Raw genomic sequence first — 24,499 nt, forward strand, 5'->3', positions numbered from 1 at the left:
ATACAAAGCCCTAACAACTGAATGACTGAAAACCGAGAAGTTCTGTTTATATACCACACCCATTCTCCGAAAATCGAAACTGTTTCGTAACTTAATCGCGAGAATCTTAGCGGGCTCGCAACTCACTCGGGGTGACGAAAATTATTTAAACGAAAAATACCATTATAGCGGAAAGTGTTGTCCCTGCACATGCTTATCTGGGATGACACTTTTACGCACACGCATTAAGCACAGTATTCCAAGAACAAGGCTCAATTCTTCTCGCAGCTACATGCTGAAAATACAACATAACATAATATGGTTTGTATTATATTGTTTAAAAACTGTTTTCCGAAGAAGTTTTTCATTCCATCGAAATGCCCTTTCGCAACTTCAAAGTGTGTACCTCCGACCATATGCCGTTCAAACCTTCCTTATACGAATAATGTTATGTCAAAAAGGCATAATATACTTGTTTCGCGTTTATTTCAAGAACAAGCACACAGTCAAACAAAATAAATTAAAAACAAATTATGAAACATCTTTGATAGAGCACCTGTATCAGTGTGAAATGCAAAAAAAAGTTACATCACCACTCTACGTCAAAATTTAGCTTATTGTTTATTAATTTGATCAGCAAGTAAATACAATTTAAATATATCAGTACATTAGTTAATCGCAATTTATAAATATCTTTAGTACCGATGCTTACGTTGCTCTTATTGGTGTTGTGATTGTTGTTGCAGATGACAATGACTTTTATGATTGACGACAATTATGTTGTTTCAATCGTGTATATCATCTAAAACATTCACCTAATAAATTTTAATTAAGCACAAAACAACATACGTCATCAACTAAACACAAATTTAGCAATATACTACTAAAACACTGAAACATACAAATGTACAACTACCGTCTGGTTTTTTTACATACTACATTCTCTAAACTAGCACACACTTAATGATATGCACGTGTCTTTAAAGTCTAAATAAATATTTTACAACCTTTAATCGTGACCTTACGTCACTCGTTCAATATTTCATTTCTAATCAACTCTTTAATTAATTAAAGACCTAGACCCGGTTCCGATGTAATTTCGAGCAAAGTTTATAAATGACACCGTTTTTTTACATTAAAATGTGATTAATTAATGAAAGATCTTGCATTCAAGAAAGCCGCCACTCAAGAGCAAATTGTAAATAAATATTAGTGACAAAAACTAAATGAAGTGCGCTTCATAAATCCATATATTTTAGTCACTTTTTTTCAAACACTTAAAATGTATAAATGTTTATATTATATCAAAGTGTTGATTTATTTGAGAGTTAAAATAATTATCAAATATTCCCTGGCTAACATAACTTGTTAGTAGAAGTTGACGAAAGCGTTTTAAGACAGTTAATCACTGGTTAATAAACGAGTTTATCCACTCTATGTATGATGCGACGCGCGTCATGACGCTAGGATGGTCGTCGTGGATACAATCTTCGCGGCCCCAAGAGATGATTCCCTCGAGCACAGAGACGTCATTTCCGTACGTGCACGTCATACCGCCCCCGGAGTCGCCCTGGAATGAGATGGACAATTGTGAAACGAACATTTAAAATAATCAAAGCGCCGACGGCATCACACGTTACTGTAACGTAATCAAGCAATGAAATAACCGTATATGTAACATTGACACGGTATTCTGAAGGCTTGAATTCATTTAACACAGCAATCATGATACTGTTTAAAATGATATGCGTGGCAACAAATCTGCAGCATCCAGAAAGTGCATGAAAGTGTCCCTATTTGTAGGCCTCAGTAAACATTACTGGAGTTTGGAACATGAAGTAGTAAAAGTCAACGAACAACATACAGCTAAATGAAAATCTATAGGAGTTCACAAGATAAGGTTTGTGAAAATGTTCTATTAAAATGACATACCGGTAAACAACAAAGAAAAATCCCACATAAATTAAATCGAAAAAAATAAAAATATTATCATTTACATATACGATGTCCTATTTTAAGGCATTAGCAAATACCTTGCACGGTCCCCGGTCACCGGTCGTGAAGCAGACGACATCGTCTGTAAAGTTGGCGCCCCACCTCCGCGAGCACTCGTTGCTATGCAACATGTCCCCATTTACCTCACTCAGGTGCGCGATTGGGCCCTCTTGCCGGTCTATTGATAATACAAAATATTAAGAGTGCGAATGCCATAAGTTCGCGAAATTATACAATCGCAGAGAAGTTGGTCTCAATAGATGCGTTTATTTATAATTCGTGTGATAGTACAATACCACATGGTACTCGTAAATCTCATGAACGCCTTAGTGTTTTCATTATGAGCTTCATTTATGTTAGGGTTGAATACGTGTTTCATAACTGCTTTAGAATAGCAGCAGCGTTTTAAGGAAAAACATGACCAAGTTTTAAATAGGACACAGTTGTCACTCAGTACACATGGACTATACTGTCAATCTCGTGTACGTACTGTTGTCCTCGCCCCAGCCATACACCCAGCAGCTATTAGGAGCCAGGGGCGCTGTCACTTGGTTTGGATTTGGTAGGCATGCGGGGCTCAGTCGCTCGTTATACACGAGGGGTTCTTCAAGCTCCACTAGTGCGATATCGTGGTGATGACGTCGTATAAGTGACGCCAGTCCGGTTCGCGGGTCGGTTATGTTCTCCGCAACATTGGATCGGAAATCATCGTGCTTAAATACAATCAACGATTTGTTAATCGAGATACATGGTCTAATAATAGCAATAAATTCCTTATTGGACCGGTCGATTTGATGAGAATTTAATTCACAAGCAAGTTCGCACTGAATATTTCAGAAGAATCTTCGTGCAAATGTGTTTTCTTTTTATTGCAAATTACTGAAATGAGTTAAAAACATAATTGCGTGGCTTTTGCTTAATACATAAATCACAGAGCACTTTAATAATACTTCTACATGTTGCTTACACGAATTGAAGTTAAAAGTCATAATTTATAGCAAGATAACGTTATTAAGTATTCATTTGCATTAACACTAAGTGAGGCTAATATGTTTCTGTAAGTCCAGCCGTGTTTACCACCTGTATAATGCGCCGGATGTTCTTCGTCTTGGAGCGGCCATTCCGTTCGAACGACAGCGTCTGGTCCCCGGCATACACGCGAAGATGTCTGGCATCTGTTTGTCTGTTGTAAAACATAACACATACAGGTTGTTGTAATAAATTACACATAAAGGTTTACGTATAGATGTATATGTAGGTAAACTGTGTTATTGACAAATTGTTGACATTATAAGTCGTGTAGGACTGAACAATACACCACTTAACGAACATTTAAGAACAATATTGATCTACGTTTGGTCCTAAGTCTGAGAAATGGAACCTGGCCTACCCCTGGAAGCAGTGAGCCGCCGTCAGCACCCATCGGTGACGGATAACCACGCCCCCACACAGGTAGAGCCCCGTGAAATGACGTATGGCCACCTGCCACGGCCACGCCCCTTGCTGCGAGCGCTGTCCGCCGATCACGCGGCGGATGCGAGAGAGGGGGCGTCCCCTACCGCACGTGCTTTCAAGGATCGGCTCCATGTCGGGAGCTGCCGTCGTCGTGGTGGTCGTCCGGGGGCGAAGTCTTGGGACCAGATCTATCAAATCAGTAACAAAAATGTGCAATACTGCAGGTTTTATAATTTCTAGGCGTAGATGTTTGACCCAGATTTTCATCTTAACTGACATATACATAACGCCAGCAGACCCGACAGAATGCATTCGAATATTTGATTGGCCGATTCGAAATACCGGTAAATCCCACAGAACTTTGGTCACATCACCAGAGGCGGTAATCACGTGATGGTAAAGATGGCGACGTTCATTCCAGCGACAGTTATTTTTCGCCGTTGAATACTTAGGTTTAATTTTTAAATTATTTAACAACAAACGTTTGCAGTACTCGGTCAGTCCGTCTGGCAATCGTTCTTGAAGCCTTAATAGTCTACCGAAATTTGTAATTTTGCCATAAAAGACACAATTTGACTTCCATTTTTATTCAAAAGTGTGCTTAGATGTTACAAAAACAAAGGGATTTTTTAAGAGCCGCGTCGTGCAAAAGTAAGTGGCATGCGTAAGTATAGTCCAGCCTGGGCATCTCACAGCCTGGTCAGGAGATGTATAATGAGACCATGAAACCTTGCTTGATTTTATAGCCTGACCATATATTCCGCAGACTTGGCTTGATATACGCTGGCCGAAACGCCATAAGAGCCATTTTCGCACAATGCGGCTATGATAGTAAGATTTGAAAGAGTTCAAAGAAAATTGCATATTAATCAAATATATTTCGATGGCTAAGAAATACACTCATAATAAACCATATAAGGACACAAATGGGATGATCTCCCGTAGTATAAATTTTATCTGCGAACACTATTTGAATATACGTGCAGGTAAGAACACATATTTCATGCGGTGGATATGCGAATTACTAGTGTTAAAACACCTTTGAGTTCAATTTGATTATTTGAAAACGTTAATGTATTTACTTTATTTCAAAGTAAGGCACCGAATATCGTTTTTGAAAGATATTTCTTGCTTAACTTCAGACATAATAAATTGTACTATTATTGAACCATGGTTAGACGACGGAAGCGTTCGCCCGATGAACGCTACAATTTATTCAAGGGTTGCGAAGACATTGCAACGTACATTTCTAAACCATGTTAAAGGGGAGTATGAGGTCGAGTATAAATCAATATATACCATTAACAATTTCCCCTTTTAATAATCATATAGTAGTAGGCAGAAGTGAAGCGCAGATAAAACTGAGTACCCGGCAACTTGCTTTGAAGACTATGAATGGCACGATTATAATTCATTTGATGGCGTATTTTTTTGTAGATTTGAAATAGTTATTTGTGTTGTCAAAGATCTATAGACTATTATATAGGTCTTTGGTTTTGGTGAATAAACATTTCATTCTAAATTAAGCATGCAATAATTAAAACCATTTATAAACATAAATAATTACATGAATATATGTATTTAATATGTATTTAACTTCTTTTTTAATTGTTTATTTAACAACTCTCTAATCTTAATAGCTTTGGTAATACATTAAACGGTTGCTTTAAATTTTCATTCGTTAAACACAGAAAAATATGAGGGAAATTATATTGGCAGTCAATTACACTGCTTCTGATAATTACCGCAAGAATTCTGTGTCAAACCCCATCTTAGACAGCATCGCCGCCAACAATCATTTATTACAAATATGAAACTAAGAAATTTCTTGGATTTAGCAAATAACTTGAAAAGTCACCAGATTGATGTAGCTTTCTACCCAGACCCTTCAAGCAGCACTACATTGTATGTTTTGTGAGTCTTTATCGTTCCCTATAATTTTGAACTTACAGCTTGGAAGGCAGCATTTCTCTCCATTCATGCACAGGGGAATTCCCCACTGGTGGCGAACCTCGTACTGACACGTGGTCTCGCACGTGCTCCCGTTGATGATGTACTCACAGAGGCTAAAGGGAATCCCTAAAAAACGGAGAGAATACGTAGGCACAATATTTCATCTAGAAAAAAAACTTCTTTACACCAAAAAGTCCATAAAAGCGAAAAGCGTCGTCCCTGATAACCCTGCGCAGACGGAACACGGCCACAGGCTAATTTGGGACGACACTTTACGCACATGCATAAAGGCCTTTTTTCCCAAAGCGAGGATCATACGAAATATAAATATAAAGACTTTAAATATCCCGACTTTAGCACATAGTATAAGTGTAAAAAAACGCTCTCGCGCTGGGTATGCGGATACTTTGATTACAGATGGCACTTCGATATCAGATAACAACAAAAGCCACGCGCAAGAGGTAAGTTCATCAGGGTTTTTTTTAAAGTTATATCATAAAGATTTTTTTTTAGACAAGGCGCATGGTCGAGTTAATAAATGGTGCATCCTTTTCTATTGCAAAGAAAAACATCACGGAAGTATGGTAGATTTTTCCCCCAAAAATAGAAAATTCGGTCGGAAAACAGCATACACCGGATGAACAGTAAACATTTCAACAAAATAAAACTACTTAGAAATATTGCAAGAAATTGTTTGATATTCCAGCATGTAGAGAAATCATTGTGCTTCAAGTACTGAAATGTTGATAGTATTTAATGAAATATAAACGAAGATAGAGCATGTTTTAATAGGTTGAATTCATAAAGTTGCGGATACTTAGATTCCCGCTATAGGGCACTTCGGATAACAGAGACTTTCAACAAATTGGGCACTCTGATAACCGAGTTTTATCTTCTACCTGAAATGTAGTTCGTGCAACCATAACTTTAAATGTCGCTTTTATGATTTTTGACAGGCGCGACTTTATAGTTATGGACCAACCCACAGGTGGTTAGCGTGTGGCTATGATATTAATTAGTGAAAACATCATTTTGAATGATAAATAATCATATTATAACGAAAAATTAACTTTTCTGAAAAAAAATATTTCACTATCAAATATATATATAACAAGGTATGCAACTCAAAATCAGCCCAAAACGAGGTGCATCGCTTTGAACAGCCATATCTTCATCAATTGTGCAGCGATATTCACGATCTCGGTCATATTCAACGCAGAAATGAATTTCCTTTCTGGAAATGTATATGTCTTGCAATATTTTTACAAATGATGGGTCAACTTTTAAGAAATAACACGATACACAACTCGCATGACCCAGTTGACAGTGATCATGCTGTCTTTAAGACTGATACCTTCACGGAGTAAAGGGCAACTTCCCTACAAAGTTCATGTAGTTCGATACCATAATTCAATATAACGTATGAAAAAACATTATTACCGTTCTTGTCGTTACATTCTGCATCAAGACTAACTGTCCAGCGCCGTTTGAAACCTTTGTTTACATACATTTCAACTAACTGACATTTTAAACATACGAGTGATTTCATTGGTCCAATGCGGAGGTGTGTCTTTACAGCTGGGGATTTCATTCCTAAAGAAAGCATGATCACTGTCAACTGGGTGATACGTGTTGTGTATCGTGTTATTTCTTAAAAGTTGACCCAGCATTTGTAAAAATATTGCAAGACATATACATTTCCAGAAAGAAAATTCATTTCTGCGTTGAATAAGACCGAGATCGTGAAAATCGCTGCACAATTGATGAAGATATGGCTGTTCAAAGCGATGCACCCCGTTTTGGGCTTATTTTGAGTTGCATACCTTGTTATATATATATTTGATAGTGAAATTATTTTTTCCAGAAAAGTTAATTTTTCGTTATAATATGATTATTTATCATTCAAAATGATGTTTTCACTAATTAATATCATAGCCACACGCTACCCACCTGTGGACCAACCCCATTAGGAAAGTCAACCAGAAATTCCCGAAAAGTTGACAGTTAACAAAGACCGGTCCAAAACAGCTTTTAAATGCAGTTATTTGCCAAAATCAACCACTTGATGTAAAGATTGACATTTTTCACATTTAACTGATATATTCTTTCACAAAATACTATATTAATTTATTAAACATTTAAAATTTATCTATTCTGCTCTTACATATCGAGAAAAACAGCGATGTGACAGACTTTCTTGAAATGTGAATCTCCCGAGATTTCACGGTCATATGATGTTATTTCTATTTTTTAGTAACAAACCATGTGCTCAAGTGTTTTCAAATTCAGAATGACATTTCCCGGTATTTTAGATTATTATGGCTTGTTTTGTAAACAAATTGTAGTGTAAATACGAACTCAAGGTAAATAGTATTTAAAACAACCTGATTCACACTGAAATCAGTCTTATAATCCACCAGAAGTAAGTTGTTAATCTCAAATAATAGATTTCAGAAAACGAAAGTAATGTTTACAATTTCAGCAAAAAATGTCAAGGTCGATCCGAAAGTATCCAAATGAAAACTCGTCACGTGACAAAACGACAATGGCGTCAAAATTGTGAATTTCAGACCGATGAGAATTATTTTCATCTATTGTAAGATGCATTTGAAACATTTGAACCTTAAAATATTCCCCGATGCAGTTATTAATATTCATTCACCAATATACGTAGAAATGTGTCCAAGAAAATTAGCTTTCTTTGATTTATAGCGTGACATAAATATGTTACGGCTCTGGTTGTCTTTCGATATGGGGTTGGCTTCAGCGTACATGTATGTCAATACTATATAAACTGTACGCTGAAGTTTCTTAAGCTACCTGAAATGCATTTATGTATATTATGGCTATTCTTACCAAACATGTTGAAGTACGAATCAATTTTCATTGTCAAGCTCGACACATTGGGAATCTATGCATAACGTAATTTAGCCAACGGCGTTGTTCGTTTTCAAAAATCTTATTACTATTAATTTATATAATTAATATTAAAAGTGCAAATTTTAAATAAGATTCAAATGCTTATTTCTGAAGTAATATATTTCAAGTGACGACCGAAAGTAATTGTCTTAATAATAAACTTGTTTTTAAGTGGTAAATTGAGATTAAGAGAATTGAAAATACAACGGATCATGTGGATCAACGCGACTGTGTTAAATTGAACTTAAAGCAGGACTCTAGATAAGGGGAGCAAGGGGTCTTAAAGCGGCCAATACACCTCATAAAATCCTTTGTCATAAGTGCTCATCAGAATCGCATCATGAAGACGATACTAATGCGTAGCCACAAAATTTAAAAGAGATTGAAAAAAAACCTTTATATTGAGCTCTACTTATAGGAAGCACTTCCCTTTACACTTCCCTTTCCCTTTTATTATCATATTTCAAAGAGATAAGAACATGTTTCGGTAATTCGTTTTTCATTTACGTCAGTACATACATTTTTATCTATTGTCTGCTTACTATACCAGTATTCCACAGCGAATTCTGCATTTCTGATTCACTAAATAGAGTGTATTATATCTAGTAAAAAGTGTCGAGTTATCTGGAATTGAAGTTCCATTGTCTTTGAGATGATCGGTAAATGAAGTGTCCATGAACATTTTGCATCCGACTCCTGAAACATTTGAATTTCCTCAAATACGCTATTCAACTGAAATTTAACATGTTGTAACATTAATGGACATATTGATCTTTTATTTCGATTAGTTGGCACGTTCTTTATTTATTTCCAAGTATTTGTATTTTGTTGAAATACGTACTGATCATCGAATTCATGACGATTATCGATGAAATTGTATCTCTTTTTTATAACCCACTGTTTTTCTTCACGACTTTCTTGCTCCGCAATACGAAGTACTATACCATTAATCGACCAAACAATGTTACGTGTCTGAAACCCAAATGAACAGAACATAAATGCAAAACAGCTGAAAAACTCAACTCTCGCGCGTTGCAATTGTTGTTATCTGGTATTGAAGTGCAATCTGTTATCAAAGTATCCGCATACCCGGCGTGGCTCTGGTTTCTCGTAAAAATGCAAACTCCGGCACGAAAGGAGGGATACCGTCATGCGAAAGGACATGAGAATGCACCTGCGGTCGGCAATCCCCATTGTGTCACACCCGTCTTACTGACAATAACGTAGTGACGTCACCATCTATGTATAGAATGAGCAATCCCAGAAATCGATTACTCCGGATTACCGCCCCTCGCGCCGCCATCTTGGTACTGAAGAACAATGCAAGGACCTATAAGTTTGTATAGGTCCCTGAACAATAAAACGAAGTGACGGGATTTCATTACATATTATTGAAGATTTAGATTGTTTTTGTTATCGATACACTAATCATATAACAGTTCGTTTTTTTTTTAAATAAATATTGTTATCTGCATTGTTTAAGAGTCATAAAACCACAGACGAAGATCTACGTCTCTGATAAAACTCAGCATGAATTACCGGTAGTCCTTTATTGTCATTTGACATGTTATTAGAAGGTGCCGCATGGTATCTTAATAACAGCATCTACACATGTGGAGATAATGGTGTCACAGACATACCAATGAACACTTCTAATTCACCATTCACATCGTTTCAAAGGAATGCTTTCGTTCCTCAATCGCAGATGGTGTTTTTTTTACCATAAATTAATTTTATTTTATTTTATTAAATTGACAATCCGTAATTACCGAAAAACATCAATGCGTTCGTGTTTTAATAGTTTATTTTAAATCTTAACTGTATTGTGAACATTTAAGAAAGAAATTAATACGTTGACGGAATGCAGCGCTCATTGTCATTATTGGGACTATTTAAGTTTACGTATGACTATATATATGTGTCATATTGAGCTATTTTATCGTAAATTAAGATTGTATTAAGAAAATAAAGTAAAAGCAAACAATAAAGTTAATATTAAGAACAAGACAAGCAGGTTTGTTCAGGCTACAAACTTTGATACTAACATAAGAATGGTATTTAAATGATAAAATAAAAATAATGTTATAAGCAAAAGCAGATATTCACTTTTCAATTAAAAAAACTGCCATTTTCTGACATCTTACACATTTTCGCTAATGAATATCCCCTGGACTAGTTAATTTAAAATCACAAAATTCTTTTCTGGCTAGTGATGTTTGTTTGAAAGCGATTTTTAAATAAAACATATTAATAAAAAACAACACAGTTTTAGACTAAACCATAAACTTTTTAATAAGAAAAGTTTTCCTCTACATGAAATCTATCAGAGTTTCGCATATAAATATTTCCCGACCAATTTAGATTAAAATTACAAATTTTATTTCCGCTAGAGCTTTTACATTTCCTGAAACATTATACTTTAATAAGAAATATTAATAAAGAAATAATAAATCTGTAGAAAAACAAAGATATGTTTTATTAAAAAAAAAAATCTGTCTCGGTATTGAATCATATAAATTTTCTAAATGGGTACATCTGGAACTATATATTTTTTATAAAGAAATAATAATGTTTTAGTCAAAGGCAAATACCTGATTTTCAAAGAAATTGTATATCTCGGTCATAAATCTTTAAAAATTTCATCTGCGGAATTATTTACGCTAAAATCACTTTACTTCAGACTGCGGAAATGACCTTTATAATTATCTTCGAATAATAAAATTCAATAAAAAAATAATTGTGTTTAAAGCAAAGGCATAACTGAAAGGATTTTTTTTAAGAAAAAAAGCAAATCGGCCTCAAACATTACGTAAAGAATTGACAGATAACAGCGTTTTACGAATCCCGGACAATCGCTCCTACGCAAAATTTGACATAGCGAAAGTCGCTCCTATGATGTTTTGACAGGGCGGACAGTCGCTCCTACATTATTTTGCCAACCCGGACAATCACTCCTACATTATTTTGTCAACCCGGACATAATTTTGACTCCACGGCAAAACGTAGTATACGCCGATCATGTCACCCATGTAGAACGCTGTTATCTGTCAAATTCTTCAGTACCAAGATAACGGCGGGTTCACGTGATAGACAATATGGCGGCTGTCAATGTATCGATTCTGGGATTGTCTTATTATGTTGTTAATGTTAAATTTTAAAGATTAATGTGGATATTTTTTTAATACTTAGAGAATAAGACCAATGCAGAAACGCAACATTTAGTGTACCCAATTGACTAGTGCGCGTTTTTTTATCACTTAGAAGTTGCATAATCTATAATAAGTTAATGTGTTGTGTTTCAAATGAATAAAAAAATTGCAACCTAGACATAACCGGTTAACATGTAATCGACGCAAAATGGCACGTACACATAAAAGGCTATTGCTGGTATTAAACGGTCACAAGCTACCCAATGTCCTCAATAGCGAACTAATAAGTACTCGATTTGATTTGTAACTTAATTAACTTATTGATGCGCGTTGTATTTTATTTTTTCGGCGTTTGTGTTCAACCCAGCTTTTCACCTTAAATGACATTCACATAACGCCAGCAGACCCGAATGAATACATTCCAAATATCATTGGCTGATTCGAGAGAAATCCCCCAGAACTGTTGCTACATTACCACGTCTGTGCAAAGCGTAAAGGATGAAGCTTTGTTCAGTGTAAGGAATTCCAGACTATTCTCTGCATGCTCATGCGACGAATAGACAAAAATGTTGACCCAGATACAATTACTGGGTAAATTATTTTCGCAGAATTTCAGGGTAATTACTCGGTCACTTAATCGTCCGGGGAAGAAATAACATTGATATTAAAGTATTGCTTTCAATATGAGAAAACAAACACTACCGAAATAGTATAGTGTCATGATAAGACAGACAGACAGACAGACAGACAGACAGACAGACAGACAGACAGACAGACAGACAGACAGACAGACAGACAGACAGACAGACAGACAGACAGACAGACTTTTTTATTCAAGACTTGCACATAGTACATCGTCTAAACACATATATTTACAACTAATATGTCAACATGTTAAGACATCCATATTTCCGTATTTTGTGAAGAGAAAAAAAAACAAAAAAAAAACAAACAAAAAAACATAATAAGACGGTAATCGTTTAATTATCTAACCACAAATGTTTCCCGTTCTCGGTCAGCCCGTCTGGAAATCGTTCCTGAAAGGCTCCGAAATTTCCAGTTTGTTATAAATAACACCTTTTGGTTTCAATTTCTATCGAAAAGTAGTGTGCTTAGATGAGTATAGGCCAGCCTGTGCATTTCGCAGTCTGGCCAGGAGATACATAACAAGACCACGAAGCCTTGCGTGATTTAATAGCGGACAGCGCAGCACCTGACCAAACTATACAATAGCGTAGACCAAGCTTGAGATAAGCTGGACGAAACGCCATAAGACCAATGTTCTTAAGGCACGGTTCTGAAAGTATGATATGAATGTGTCGAAAGAAAAATGTGTGTTAATAAAACAATAACAAACCAGGAGCGGTATTCCAGTAGCTTCTTAAGTTTTCACATAAGTTTTAAAAAAAATCTTAAATAAATTTCTTAAGTTAAATTTGAAATGTCAAACACAAAACATGAGACACTTAGTATTTCTCTTTAAGAAATTCCTTTAAGAGTGAAAGGAAGTTAACTTAATTTTAAATATATGCGAAAAAATACTCAGAGTAAAGAAATTTATTAAGTTTATGAAGCTACCAGAATTTAACTTAGGTGAATTCTTATGTTTAAAGAAACAATGGCGGAGATAAGAAAAAAATATTGCGCAATATTTCAACTTAAGTTTTTTTTTAACTTAAGAAGCTACTGGAATACGGCCCCAGATATTTCGATGGTGAATAAATAAACTCATAATAAGGCAACTGCGGACACATACGAAGTGATCTCTCGCAGTGTTATTTTATCTCGATTGGTCATTGTCGACTCGGTTTACCGTTACTACTTCTGTGTTCCCCGGGTACTCTAAAGTATACTTACATGTACCCCTGGTACGGTAAATATACTTAAACGTACCCGGTCGATATTAGACTGTAACCGAGTTGTATTTCCGCCAAAAATCCGATGTTGTAAAACGCGCTTCCAATTACCGTTCAACGATAGTGTTTACATTATTAAACAAACTTCTCTTTAAAAAAAACTGCATCAACATGCTTTTTGAGTATGAGTTTCGATAATATAGAGGCCATTTAACAGAAAATTGACATAAATGTGAACATAGTAAATTAAGAAAAATAGCCGAAAACGACCGATTTAGCGTTAAAATTCACGGGTACGTTTTAGTATATTTACCGTCCCCGGTGAACCCGAGCCGACAATGACCAATCGAGCGCTATTTTATGTACGAAAACTATTGTCTGGTTTGAATATACGTGCATTTAATAACACACATTTCATGCAATGGATATGCGACTAACAAGTGAAAAAACAACAACCACAAATACAAATGTTTTCAATGTAATTACATGTATTTAAAATGGATTTTTTATAACGTTATTTAGTCAGGATATACGCCGCTTTTTTAAGATATTTTTTGTTTTAAATGTCGCTCCCTAAAACAGTAACAGCTATCCTGAAAGTAAACAATGACTGTTGGTAGTATAAAAGTACTTAATAATATAAATAGACGGCCTCATAGTTAATAAAAAAGTATGAAATTTCTACCTTTTTACCGGCACATTATTTATAATGGCTTAACTTAACATCAATATGACATTGACAATGGCAGAAAAATAATTATCGAAAACATTTCGGTTGTTGAACTAATAACAAAACACTTAAAGGTCGGCATTCGTAGAGAATTCTTTGGGAATGTTTAACGAGCATTCCTGAAGATAACACGAGGCATTTTATGGTACTGATTCACAGAATCGTTCATTCATATTTCCACTCATATAAAAACATCGCAGATCGTACGTAGATCATATTTAATCTCAATAACCGTGTTCCGGTATTATCTTGTTTAATAACCCTATAATTAGCCCAAGAAGTATAAAAATAGAAATGATGCGATAACAAGTCTAAACCTGGCGTGGCTTATTACTCGAAACGCGTGGCTTATTACTCGAAACGCCGTTCTTTGTAAAATCTCTCATTCCAAACACAGCATGCAGGGCAGTTTATAGCTAGAGAGGCGAAATATATTGAATATTACTCATATTAATCCTTAGGACATAATTTTCAAGGCAACGTTACTTGAAGGTCAATGTACTTTTTCTTTCCCATCACGATTTATAAGGTGATCAAGTGATCCATTTGCCATCAAATATTTTTAAAGAAATACTGAACATTTGGTAATAAAAAATGCAAAAAAATCAAAGACAGAATGCAAACAGTAGTATGTATCTATAATATCCAACTGTAGGCCATTTTGAATTGTTTGTTCGAAAAATTCTTATTTAAAAGACTGATTTTTTTTGTTCTGTCGTTTATCTTAATACTTTAGCAAAACATGAAAAGAAGACTCTACTTATACCGGTAGTTTTGGTGGATACCAATGGTCCTAAGAAGAGTAATTTCGATACTTGCCAACGAAATAACATTTTTTTTTATTTGTAGGAAACGAATCACTAACACGATACATTCTTAAGGGCATGTACTACAACAGCACCGACAGACTATTTATATATATTTATTTTGATTCTTGCATACTATGTTTAAAATGTTTGCAATTTTAATTGTACTGTGTTTCTTGCATATTGTTCAGTAATTTTTGTTCTAGCTCAACTTTCGTTATTGGAGGTAATAGCAGCCGTCTATAAAAATGCCTAAAAAGGTTCAAATGAAACAAACCCCTTGACAATTATTTAATAAACGAATTGGACTATCAATATCTTACCTAAATACAAAAGCAAGAATCTGCCCAAACAGAACAGAACAGATTAACTATGAAAATGACAAAGTGACCAATGAGAACTTTCCTCCATGAAACGAATGTATTCGAAAATCCGCCAATGTTAACATAAATAATGACGTCGTATGGTGTTGTGTCAAACCCGTTCAGTGACTGAAAATGCGTTTAGGTTATCACTGTGTACTGATGTAAATGTATTGGTCAATCTGCGAGGTAGGAACAATTATATCATTGAGTGGTGGCCACTGGTATCAATAATTAATGCGTGTTCTCTGTTGTCTTTTATGAATGCGTATTAAATATTCATGATGCGACGTTCGTGAATTAGGCACACGAGGCAAACTTATTTATGAACATTCCAATTAAACAAATAAAAAATTCACGCATAGTACATGCTATGAATGCGTATTAAATATTCATGATGCGACGTTCGTGAATGAGGCACACGAGGCAAACTTATTTATGAACATTCCAATTAAACAAATAAAAAATTCACGCATAGTACATGCATAAAAATAGTTAATTCCGCTAGCATTGCTTACATGTTTTATATAGCACCGATGGTAATAAAAATTGTGATTCTATAATTATTTATATTAGCATATTTGATATTGTTTAATGTTTTTTTTTGCCCTTTGAGCAAATTTGTAATTTTTTTGTTGGAAAATCAGGCTGAATGCACGCGATTTTTATATATATTTTTTTTTATTTTGATCCAATCGTTAATAGCAAAAAATCAGCGGATAATGTCCTAATAAACTAAATAAAACAAATTAAACATAAGATTGCTTTGATGTTTATGTGGCTGCTGTGTTGGTTGTTTTAAAAATGACGTTCCGGATTAAATTATAAATAATGTTCATCTTGTTAAATGTTTATACGGTCAGTGGTGATATAAAAAAACACATTATAAATGCATACTATAAATTGCTTTATGTATACACATGCTTTAAAGGGATCTTTTCACGCTTTGGTAAATTGACAAAATTGAAAAAAGTTGTTTCAGATTCGCAAATTTTCGTTTTAGTTATGATTTTTGTGAGGAAACAGTAATACTGAACATTTACCATGCTCTAATATAGCCATAATATACATCTTTTGACGATTATAAAACCTAAAAACTATAAAGCGTTGCAACGCGAAACGATTGAATAATTTGGAGAGTTCTGTTTTTGTCGTTAAATTTTGTGAAACTACGAAGATTACATATTTTTAAGTATAAAATACGTCAAGTATGTGTACTCGGCGGAATAGCTCAGTAGGCTAAAGCGGTATATCAAGACTCTGGCAGGACTCCAGGGGTCACTGGTTCGAAACCTGCTCCGGGCAATGTTTTTTTCCTTTTTTAATTTTATTCTTGATTTTTTACTGGAGCTTTTACGATCCAATGTTTACATTTATCAATATAAAGCATTTAATGAATAAGTTAAAAAATGCCAAAATCTGTGAAAAGTCTTCTTTAACAGAAGGTGGGCGTGAAATTTTTGTGTTAGCCTAATTTTTTTCAGATACGATCGTTCCGTCTAAAAATTTTGAGATGTATTAAATCATAACTATAAACATCATACCATACATCGGTTTGACGAGCCATCCACCAAATGTGTACACTTATATTTGATGTGTAGAAAAAAATCATATACAATATGTGGCGATGTTAATACCGGTTTATCCGATAGCAAGTCAAGTCATGCGTTTTATCCAAGACAGGCTTTATCTAATTAAAGAGGCCTTTTCACAGATTTTGGCATTTTTTAAACTTATTCATTAAATGCTATATATTGATAAATGTAAACATTGGATCATAAAAGCTCCAGTAAAAAATCAAGAAAAAAAATAAAAAAGGGAAAAGAACATTGCCCGGAGCAGGTTTCGAACCAGTGACCCCTGGAGTCCTGCCAGAGTCCTGAAGTAAAAACGCTTTAGCCTACTGAGCTATTCCGCCGAGAACACATTCGTGACGTATTTTATACCTTATATAAGCAATCTTCGTAGTTTCACAAAATTTAACGACAAAAACAGAACTCTCCAAATTATTCAATCGTTTCGCGTTGCAACGCTTTATAATTTTTAGGTTTTAAAATCGTCAAAAGATGCATATAATGGCTATATTAGAGCATGGTTAATGTTCAGTATTACTGTTTCCTCACAAATATCATAACTAAAACGAAAACTTACGGATCGGAAACAGCTTTTTTCAATTTTGTCAATTTACCAAAGCGTGAAAAGATCCCTTTAATACCCCGGTAGCTTAAATATAAGTTGTTTGTTTTCACTATCATTTAAAAAGGACAGATAAATCGGAAAAAAACGTTAATTACTTTATACTAGTGATTTCTCACTTAAATACTTTTAAATGACATATATATTCCGAATCTCCTTACAATATATCTGTATTTACATTTAAAAACGTTAATTTTACGAATTTGATAGAAGTAAGCAAAAAGTGGCCGAAAACTCAACCTGTAATGCAGAGAAGTTCGGCAACAAACAATTAGGGTTGATCTGGTTCTTGGAAACACACGTGTATGTATATATTACGGACGCGGGGGAAGCGGGTTAATATATTCTATCGATCTGAAGTAAATCCGTTCGGAATATATTCGGACCACTATGCAAATAAAATTATCCCCAAGATTATGCCTAATTACATGGCACCAGCTACTGATAAGTGATAAACATCATCGATAAGAAAATCTTCAACGAAGACGTTCATGTAAATATATGATCAAATACTAATACTAATAATAAAGAGCTGTTATAAAATCAAAATAGTTAAAACGAAATTGTATCACATTCGTTAAACGCGATGGCATTTCATTACTTTTTTAATGATGTATTATTATTATTATTATTATTATTATTATTATTATTATTATTATTATTATTTTTATTATTATTATCATTATTATAACAATATGTTTTCATATTAACGCAACACTGAATATTGTTCCCATGTAAACTAAACTTATCCGATAACGGACTGTCTTTCATTTGTTTACTTTATAGTTAACATTAAAAACCTAAACACATGTATTACAACGATTTAGAATAAAAACCAACACGAATGACGATGTAAAACAAATCATTTGTATATTACGCCTTCAATATGTGGTGAATGTTTGCGAAAAGTTAAATTAAAGATAACGTTGAAAGCATAAAACTGAATGCAAACTTGTTCTTTAAATACGAATATTATGCAACATTGCGTTTTTATGTATATTAAAAGTATAATTATTATAATAAAATAAGACCGATACCACTAATTGATTATTAACTTATTATAATTACATGTAAAAACTGTAAGTTGATAAAGGTACATATACCAGTATTAAACATAAACGATACGTTGTAATTACCTTCGGCCGTGTCCAGAAGTAAGTATGTCCATACAAAAAACAGTGATATTTTATAAGCATTCATGGCTTTTTAGAGGTTTTCTTCTCGAGTAAATGTCGACGCTCTTTATAAAATAACTTACAAGATAACGGACGCAAAATCAACCAAATTATTTAACTGTGTTCCTTTTTTATGTATCAGATCAGGTCTTGGTCAGTTCTGCAAACTGACTAGCAATATGTTTTTCCTCGTTTTATACCGCCACGAAAAAGTACGCATACAATATAAGGTTACATACCAGTTTTTACCGGAAGAAAAAAAATAGGAATGGTGCGAACGTATCGAAATGAGAGGTCGGCCATTGATAGAGTGACCTCTAAACATGAATGATTTAGTGCTTCTTACGGATTTCAAGTACTATGTTATCTGATGATGCAATTCTGTGTGTTGGTGTGGGTGTATGCGTGTGGGCGTGCGTGTGTATTTGTTTGCATTTTACTTTGCCTTCCTTTTTTAAAATTGTATTGTGAATTTATGTTGTCCTTATGTGCCTAAGATGGCTTATTGGATAGAAATAAACACCTACCATATCATTCATTATAAAATGTCTGAATATAGTATGATTTTGATATTATGCTTTGGAGAAATTAAAATATAGTTCCCATGCCAACTAAACTTATCCCATAACGGAGTGTCTTTCATGTGATTACTTTAAAGTTAACATTTAAAACCTAAACATATGCATTACAACGATTTAGACAAAAAAACGAATGACGATGTAAAACAATCATTTATGTATTACGCCTTCAATGAGTGGTACCTGTTTGCGAAAAGTTAAATTAAAGATAACGTTGTTAGCATGAAACTGAATGCAAGCTTGTACTTTAAATACGAATATTATGCAACATCGCGTTTTTATGTATATTAAAAGTATAATTATTATAATAAAATAAGACCGATAGCACTAATTGATTATTAACTTATTATAATTACATGTAAAAACTGTAAGTTGATAAAGGTACATATACCAGTATAAAACATAAACGATACGTTGTAATTACCTTCGGCCGTGTCCAGAAGTAAGTATGTCCATACAAAAAACAGTGATATTTTATAAGCATTCATGGCTTTTTAGAGGTTTTCTTCTCGAGTTAATGTCGATGCTCTTTATAAAATAACTTACACGATAACGGACGCAAAATCAACCAAATTATTTTACTATGTTCCTTTTTTATGTATCAGATCTGGTCTTGGTCAACAAACTGAATAGCAATATGTTTTTCCTCGTTTTATACAGCCACGAAAAAGTATGCATACAATATAAGGTTACATACCAGTTTTTACCGGAAGAAAAAAAGATCGGAATGGTGCGAACGTATCCGAATGAGAGGTCGGCCATTGATATAGTGACCTCTAAACATGAATGATGTAGTGCTTCTTACGGATTCCACATACTATGTTATCTGATGATGCAATTCTGTGGAGTATCTGTTGAATCTGGGTTATTTCTTTGTTGACCTTTCTTTTGACAGACTTGTTTGTGCTTGGGTTCCATATAAGCATGGCTAATGGAATGATAATGATGCCAACGATTTCCGCAACTGTCTTGATGAAGAAGACCAGTGCGTCATAATTTGGTATATTTATGTTAAAAATAAAAAAACAAGCATTTTGCAGCGTTTACTCTTGATAGCATATACTGATAATAACCTTAATTATGTACAATTTGTTCCGTTTATTTTTGCTTTATTGTGTCAATTGTGTCAATGGCATTGCAGCTTGCAGATTGCTGTATCGACCAAAACCGATTCATACACATAGAGGAGATGCTAAAGATTGGCCATTAATATATTTCAGAACCAAATCAACGAGTAACTTTCGAAATTTGAGCATTCTCTTGCGTAGTGCATTACTATCTATGCCAACCAACTGCGTATAAAATATACACGCCAACATTCATTTAAGAACCATACAGATGAGCTGAAAGAAAACAAACAGTCACAAATGTCGTACAAAAAATAACCCGTTTGCGTCAAAGAACACTACTTTTTATAACTGTACAGAGGATTGAAAACGACGATGATGTAAGATTTATAATAATGGAAACATAAATAAACACACATATAGTTCCAATTTAAGTGCAGAACGATCTGTAGAAACGATTAAAGGGAAATTAAATCGAAGGATGTCATTTTAGTGCATACATACTTAAATAACTACATCACATTGTATTTTACAAGGGTGTCCACATTTTCGCGCTATCTCACATTAGATTCCTCAGCGCCCTCGCCCTTAAAAATCCGAAAGACGAGAAATGCATGCCGATGCATGAACAAAGGGACTATAGTCCGGTGTTTCCAAAATAAACTTGCGTAGCGGAAACGCGCGTCAAAACAAATCCGTTAGGGTTGCGATCGCGTCATAACCCCTGTTACTATCTTAATAGATGCCTGATACCGAGTTTATTTCTGGGACTAATTTGTTTAATACGTTCAACTACTATAGCGGTGCTGACAGATGCATCACATAGATATGTCATTTTCATCATTATTCTTGAAAGGAAACTCCCAGTGTCGGTGGGTTAATATTTTAAAGATACTGTATTATAGACCTAGAGTTGTGAATGAAACTGGAATCTTACAATAACAAAAGCTGTCGGAGGACCGCGCAGTCTACATAAATAGAAGCTATTTTATTTTAAGTTAAACCCGCCCCACTAACGAAAGGGGTATGTATATAAGTCGTAGAGAAAGCGTAATTTCGTCCGCCCTTCACACTTGTGTTAGCCTCACCCTTTTTACAAGCGATTTTCGTCATTTTTTCTAAATGATATCTCCATGTGCAACATTGCATATTGCCTATACTGTAGAAGATATTGCTCTTAGTTCAAAATAACATAAAACGTATATGCGCAACCCCTCCTATTTATATTTTACAAGCGATGTATGTACAACTCGTAAAAATAGTTATCTTGAAAAAGCTACAGGAAAATTTGTTCAAGGTTATGCTTTTGATTTATTTTTTTAGAGTTCTAGTTGTTTTAAGTTAAAATAACAGCTTCTGTGAGCGCTTCTGTTTTCAAACTTTTACAAAATTGAATACAAAAGCTTCTTCAGACAACTCCTCCTACTTTTTGCATACATCATATGGACCATGTCCAAGCTTCATAACGTCGATGTGTTTTTCAATGGAACGGAACCATATCTCACTTGGCAGATAAAACATTTGACCAATTGCCTTGTTCACGGTTCAAGAAGATTGCAAAACAAATATATGACGTTTTGTGCGTCAATGGCTTTTTATGTGACATCGAGACTTGGTTTTGAACCCACATGACTCTGTTTTGAACTACATGTATACCGAGATAACATTGGTATAAATCTTCTGACCAAGTTCACGAAGACTGAGCAGTACATGTGATATTTTGAGTGTTCACAAGATTGTTTTTACGTAATATATAGTTTCTTATTAGTTTTCGACATTTCACCCAGTTGTGTACTCGGTCGTGATCTCATATGGCAAATTTTCTGACACAGTTTCGTGAAAAGTTAGCAATCAATGTGGAATCTAGAATGTTTACATGCTTTAACTTAAATTTGACCAAGTGAAATAATTTTTTACCTCACATTACATCATATTGAATAATTTGTTGATTCATTTTTCACTTTTCCTAATGACCGTGTGACCTAGTTTTAAAACCCACGTACCCGGTTGCTGAGTTGGACGAGATATCATTAAGCATAATCTTCTGACCAAGTTTCATTAAGCTTGGGAAATAAATATCACCTTTATTTTGTTCATAATATTTGTCTTTAATACGACTTAGTGGCCTACTTATTGACCCCATGTAAACCAGTTTCTAAATCGACCGAGATATAATTGAGAACGTGGCGCAACGGGTTAACATCTATGACAAAATATTATAAAAAAAAACATACATCAAATATGTATGTAAGCTTCGACTCCAATTAAGAAGCCGACATTTGTGTATAATAGTATTTTCATGATTATTAAATTGCCCGACAACGTATGTTGTTTTATAGACACAACCAAGGGCAACCACTTGGCAATTTTTAGTGTAAAACATGGCTATGTTTTGTATACTGCAGTTCGGCTTCATTTAATTGTGAATCGCAGGCCGTTCCCTAAAGGGTCAGGCCCGCCAGTATAAGTGATTATTGTGTTTGAATATTTATGCACTTCAAAATTATAACAGTTTTTTGTTTGTAATTGTATTGTGTGTGCATAATAATGTCTGAAGAAATCTCTGATGAAAACTTAATCGGATTTGTATATGCGTATTTATTCCCCCGAAGTACGCATCGGGAATAACGTTATGACCACGATTCATAATAAATGTGGTATCTAGTGTCTGCATAAGCTTTGTCTAAAATACGTCCAGGTGATATAGTTTTTGACGCCACATGATCTAGTTCAACTCAGCCAATATGTATTTGAAGTACATATTCTGGTTATTAGATTAATATGTATCTTGTATTTATATATCTTTAATATAACCAGAAATGTTTGCCGTACTCGGTCAGCACGTCTAGAAATCGTTCCTGAACGCCTGAAAAGGCTATCATTATTTTCCAGTATGATATAACAAGAGTGCCTGAATAGCCTAAAGTCGCTCGCCTGAAATACAGAAAAACTGACCTGTTCTGTGCAGCCCAACATAAGAAAATAAGTTTAAAAAAAACTGCCATCGGCGATATTCGAACCCGTGTCGTCAAGAGTCATTAACGGAAGCGCTACCTATGTGCCACTAACAAAATCTTCCGAAGCGAAAAAGAATACCTGTAGTAAACGTTATCAAGCTTTTGCCAATAACATAAAAGTTTTGCGAACGAAATTTTGTTAATTTTATAAGAACGTTTTTCTACGGAATCCGGATAGGGCCAAGTTGAGTGTCGCCTGTCGACCTTCGAGGTCGAAACACGACACTCAAGCGACATTCTCTCGACGCTCAATACGACGCGCGACAATCATGCGACAATCAATAGTTGAGTGTCGCATATCGCGCTGGGTTTTAGAAAAAAAAATTCGCAGAAAATCTTGACTGTCGACTGAATTATCGCGCGTCCTATTGAGCGTCGAGAGAATGTCGCTTGAATATCGCGAGAATGTCGTGTGTCGACCTTCGAGCGCGAAACTCAACATTCTCTCGACAATCTCTCGACGCACGATACGACGCGCGACATTCAATATGATATATCGCGAGAATGTCGCCTGTCGACGCACGACATTCTCTCGACGCACGATATGACACTCGCGCGATATATCGAGCCAATATCGCGCAAGTGTCGCCTGTCGACCTAAAAACCCCTAGGTCGACAAACGACATTCAAGCGACGCTCAATACGACGCGCGACAATCATTCTCTCGACAATCTCTCGACGCACGACAAATCAGTCGACAGTCAATATGAAATATCGCGAAAATATCGCCTGTCGATCTAAAAATCACTAGGTCGACACACGACATTCTCTCGACGCTAGACATTCTCTCGACGCTCAATACGATATATCGAGCCAATATCGCGCAAGTGTCGTATGTCGACCGGTGTGGGGGTAATTTTTTCATCTGCAAGCAAGGTGCTATAGTAACTTTTTCAGATTAAGTAAAAATAGCGGCATCTAGTAGCAGAAATAACAGCAGCAGCAGCAGCAACAGTAGCAGCAGCAGGAGAAGCAGCAGCAATAGTAGCAGCAGCAGCAGTAGCGGCAGTAGCAGCAGCTGCAGCAGTAGTAGCAGTAGCAGCAGTTGCAGTAGTAACAGTATTAGTAGTTGTTTAAGTAGTAGTAGTAGCTGCAGTAGAAGGAGTAGCAGCAGCATCAGTAGCAGCAGATTCAGTAGCAGCAGCAGCAGTAGCAGCAACAACAGTAGCAGCAGTAGCATAAGTAGTAGCAGTAGCAGCAGTAGCAGGAGTAACAGCAATAGCAGCAGTAGAAGGAGTAGCAGCAGTAGCAGTAGTAGCAGA

The 24,499-nt window shown here is 35.1% G+C and overlaps 1 protein-coding gene across 4 annotated transcripts; it reads right to left on the reverse strand.

The window, feature by feature from the left end:
• Window positions 1-448: 448 nt before the first annotated feature.
• Window positions 449-19,782, reverse strand: LOC127881892 (chymotrypsin-like protease CTRL-1). Of its 4 annotated transcripts, none has more exons than XM_052430091.1 (7): window positions 19,578-19,782; window positions 5,380-5,508; window positions 3,365-3,617; window positions 3,055-3,157; window positions 2,465-2,687; window positions 2,013-2,152; window positions 449-1,549 (listed from the first exon to the last, which is right to left on the reverse strand). In XM_052430091.1, the coding sequence occupies exons 1-7, from the start codon at window positions 19,639-19,641 to the stop codon at window positions 1,385-1,387; spliced, it is 1,077 nt and encodes a 358-aa protein (XP_052286051.1). In that variant the 5' UTR covers window positions 19,642-19,782; the 3' UTR covers window positions 449-1,384. The 4 variants fall into 4 exon arrangements, with proteins under 4 accessions (XP_052286051.1, XP_052286050.1, XP_052286052.1 ...); XM_052430090.1 differs by lacking the exon at window positions 19,578-19,782 and adding an exon at window positions 18,537-18,763; XM_052430092.1 differs by lacking the exon at window positions 19,578-19,782 and adding an exon at window positions 9,476-9,600.
• Between the last annotated feature and the right edge of the window lie 4,717 nt (window positions 19,783-24,499).

The sequence above is a fragment of the Dreissena polymorpha genome, chromosome 5, assembly GCF_020536995.1.
Source record: "Dreissena polymorpha isolate Duluth1 chromosome 5, UMN_Dpol_1.0, whole genome shotgun sequence".
Lineage (NCBI taxonomy): Eukaryota > Metazoa > Mollusca > Bivalvia > Myida > Dreissenidae > Dreissena > Dreissena polymorpha.

Bases quoted from the DNA above. Each gene is read 5' to 3' on its own strand.
- LOC127881892 (XM_052430091.1), bottom strand. From the start codon at position 19,641: ATGAATGCTTATAAAATATCACTGTTTTTTGTATGGACATACTTACTT. The intron at 3,158-3,364 runs GTAGGCCAGGTT...GTTTTACAACAG, and splicing joins GCGGCTCACTGCTTCCAGGG to ACAAACAGATGCCAGACATC. The intron at 1,550-2,012 runs GTATTTGCTAAT...ATCTCATTCCAG, and splicing joins GTGACCGGGGACCGTGCAAG to GGCGACTCCGGGGGCGGTAT.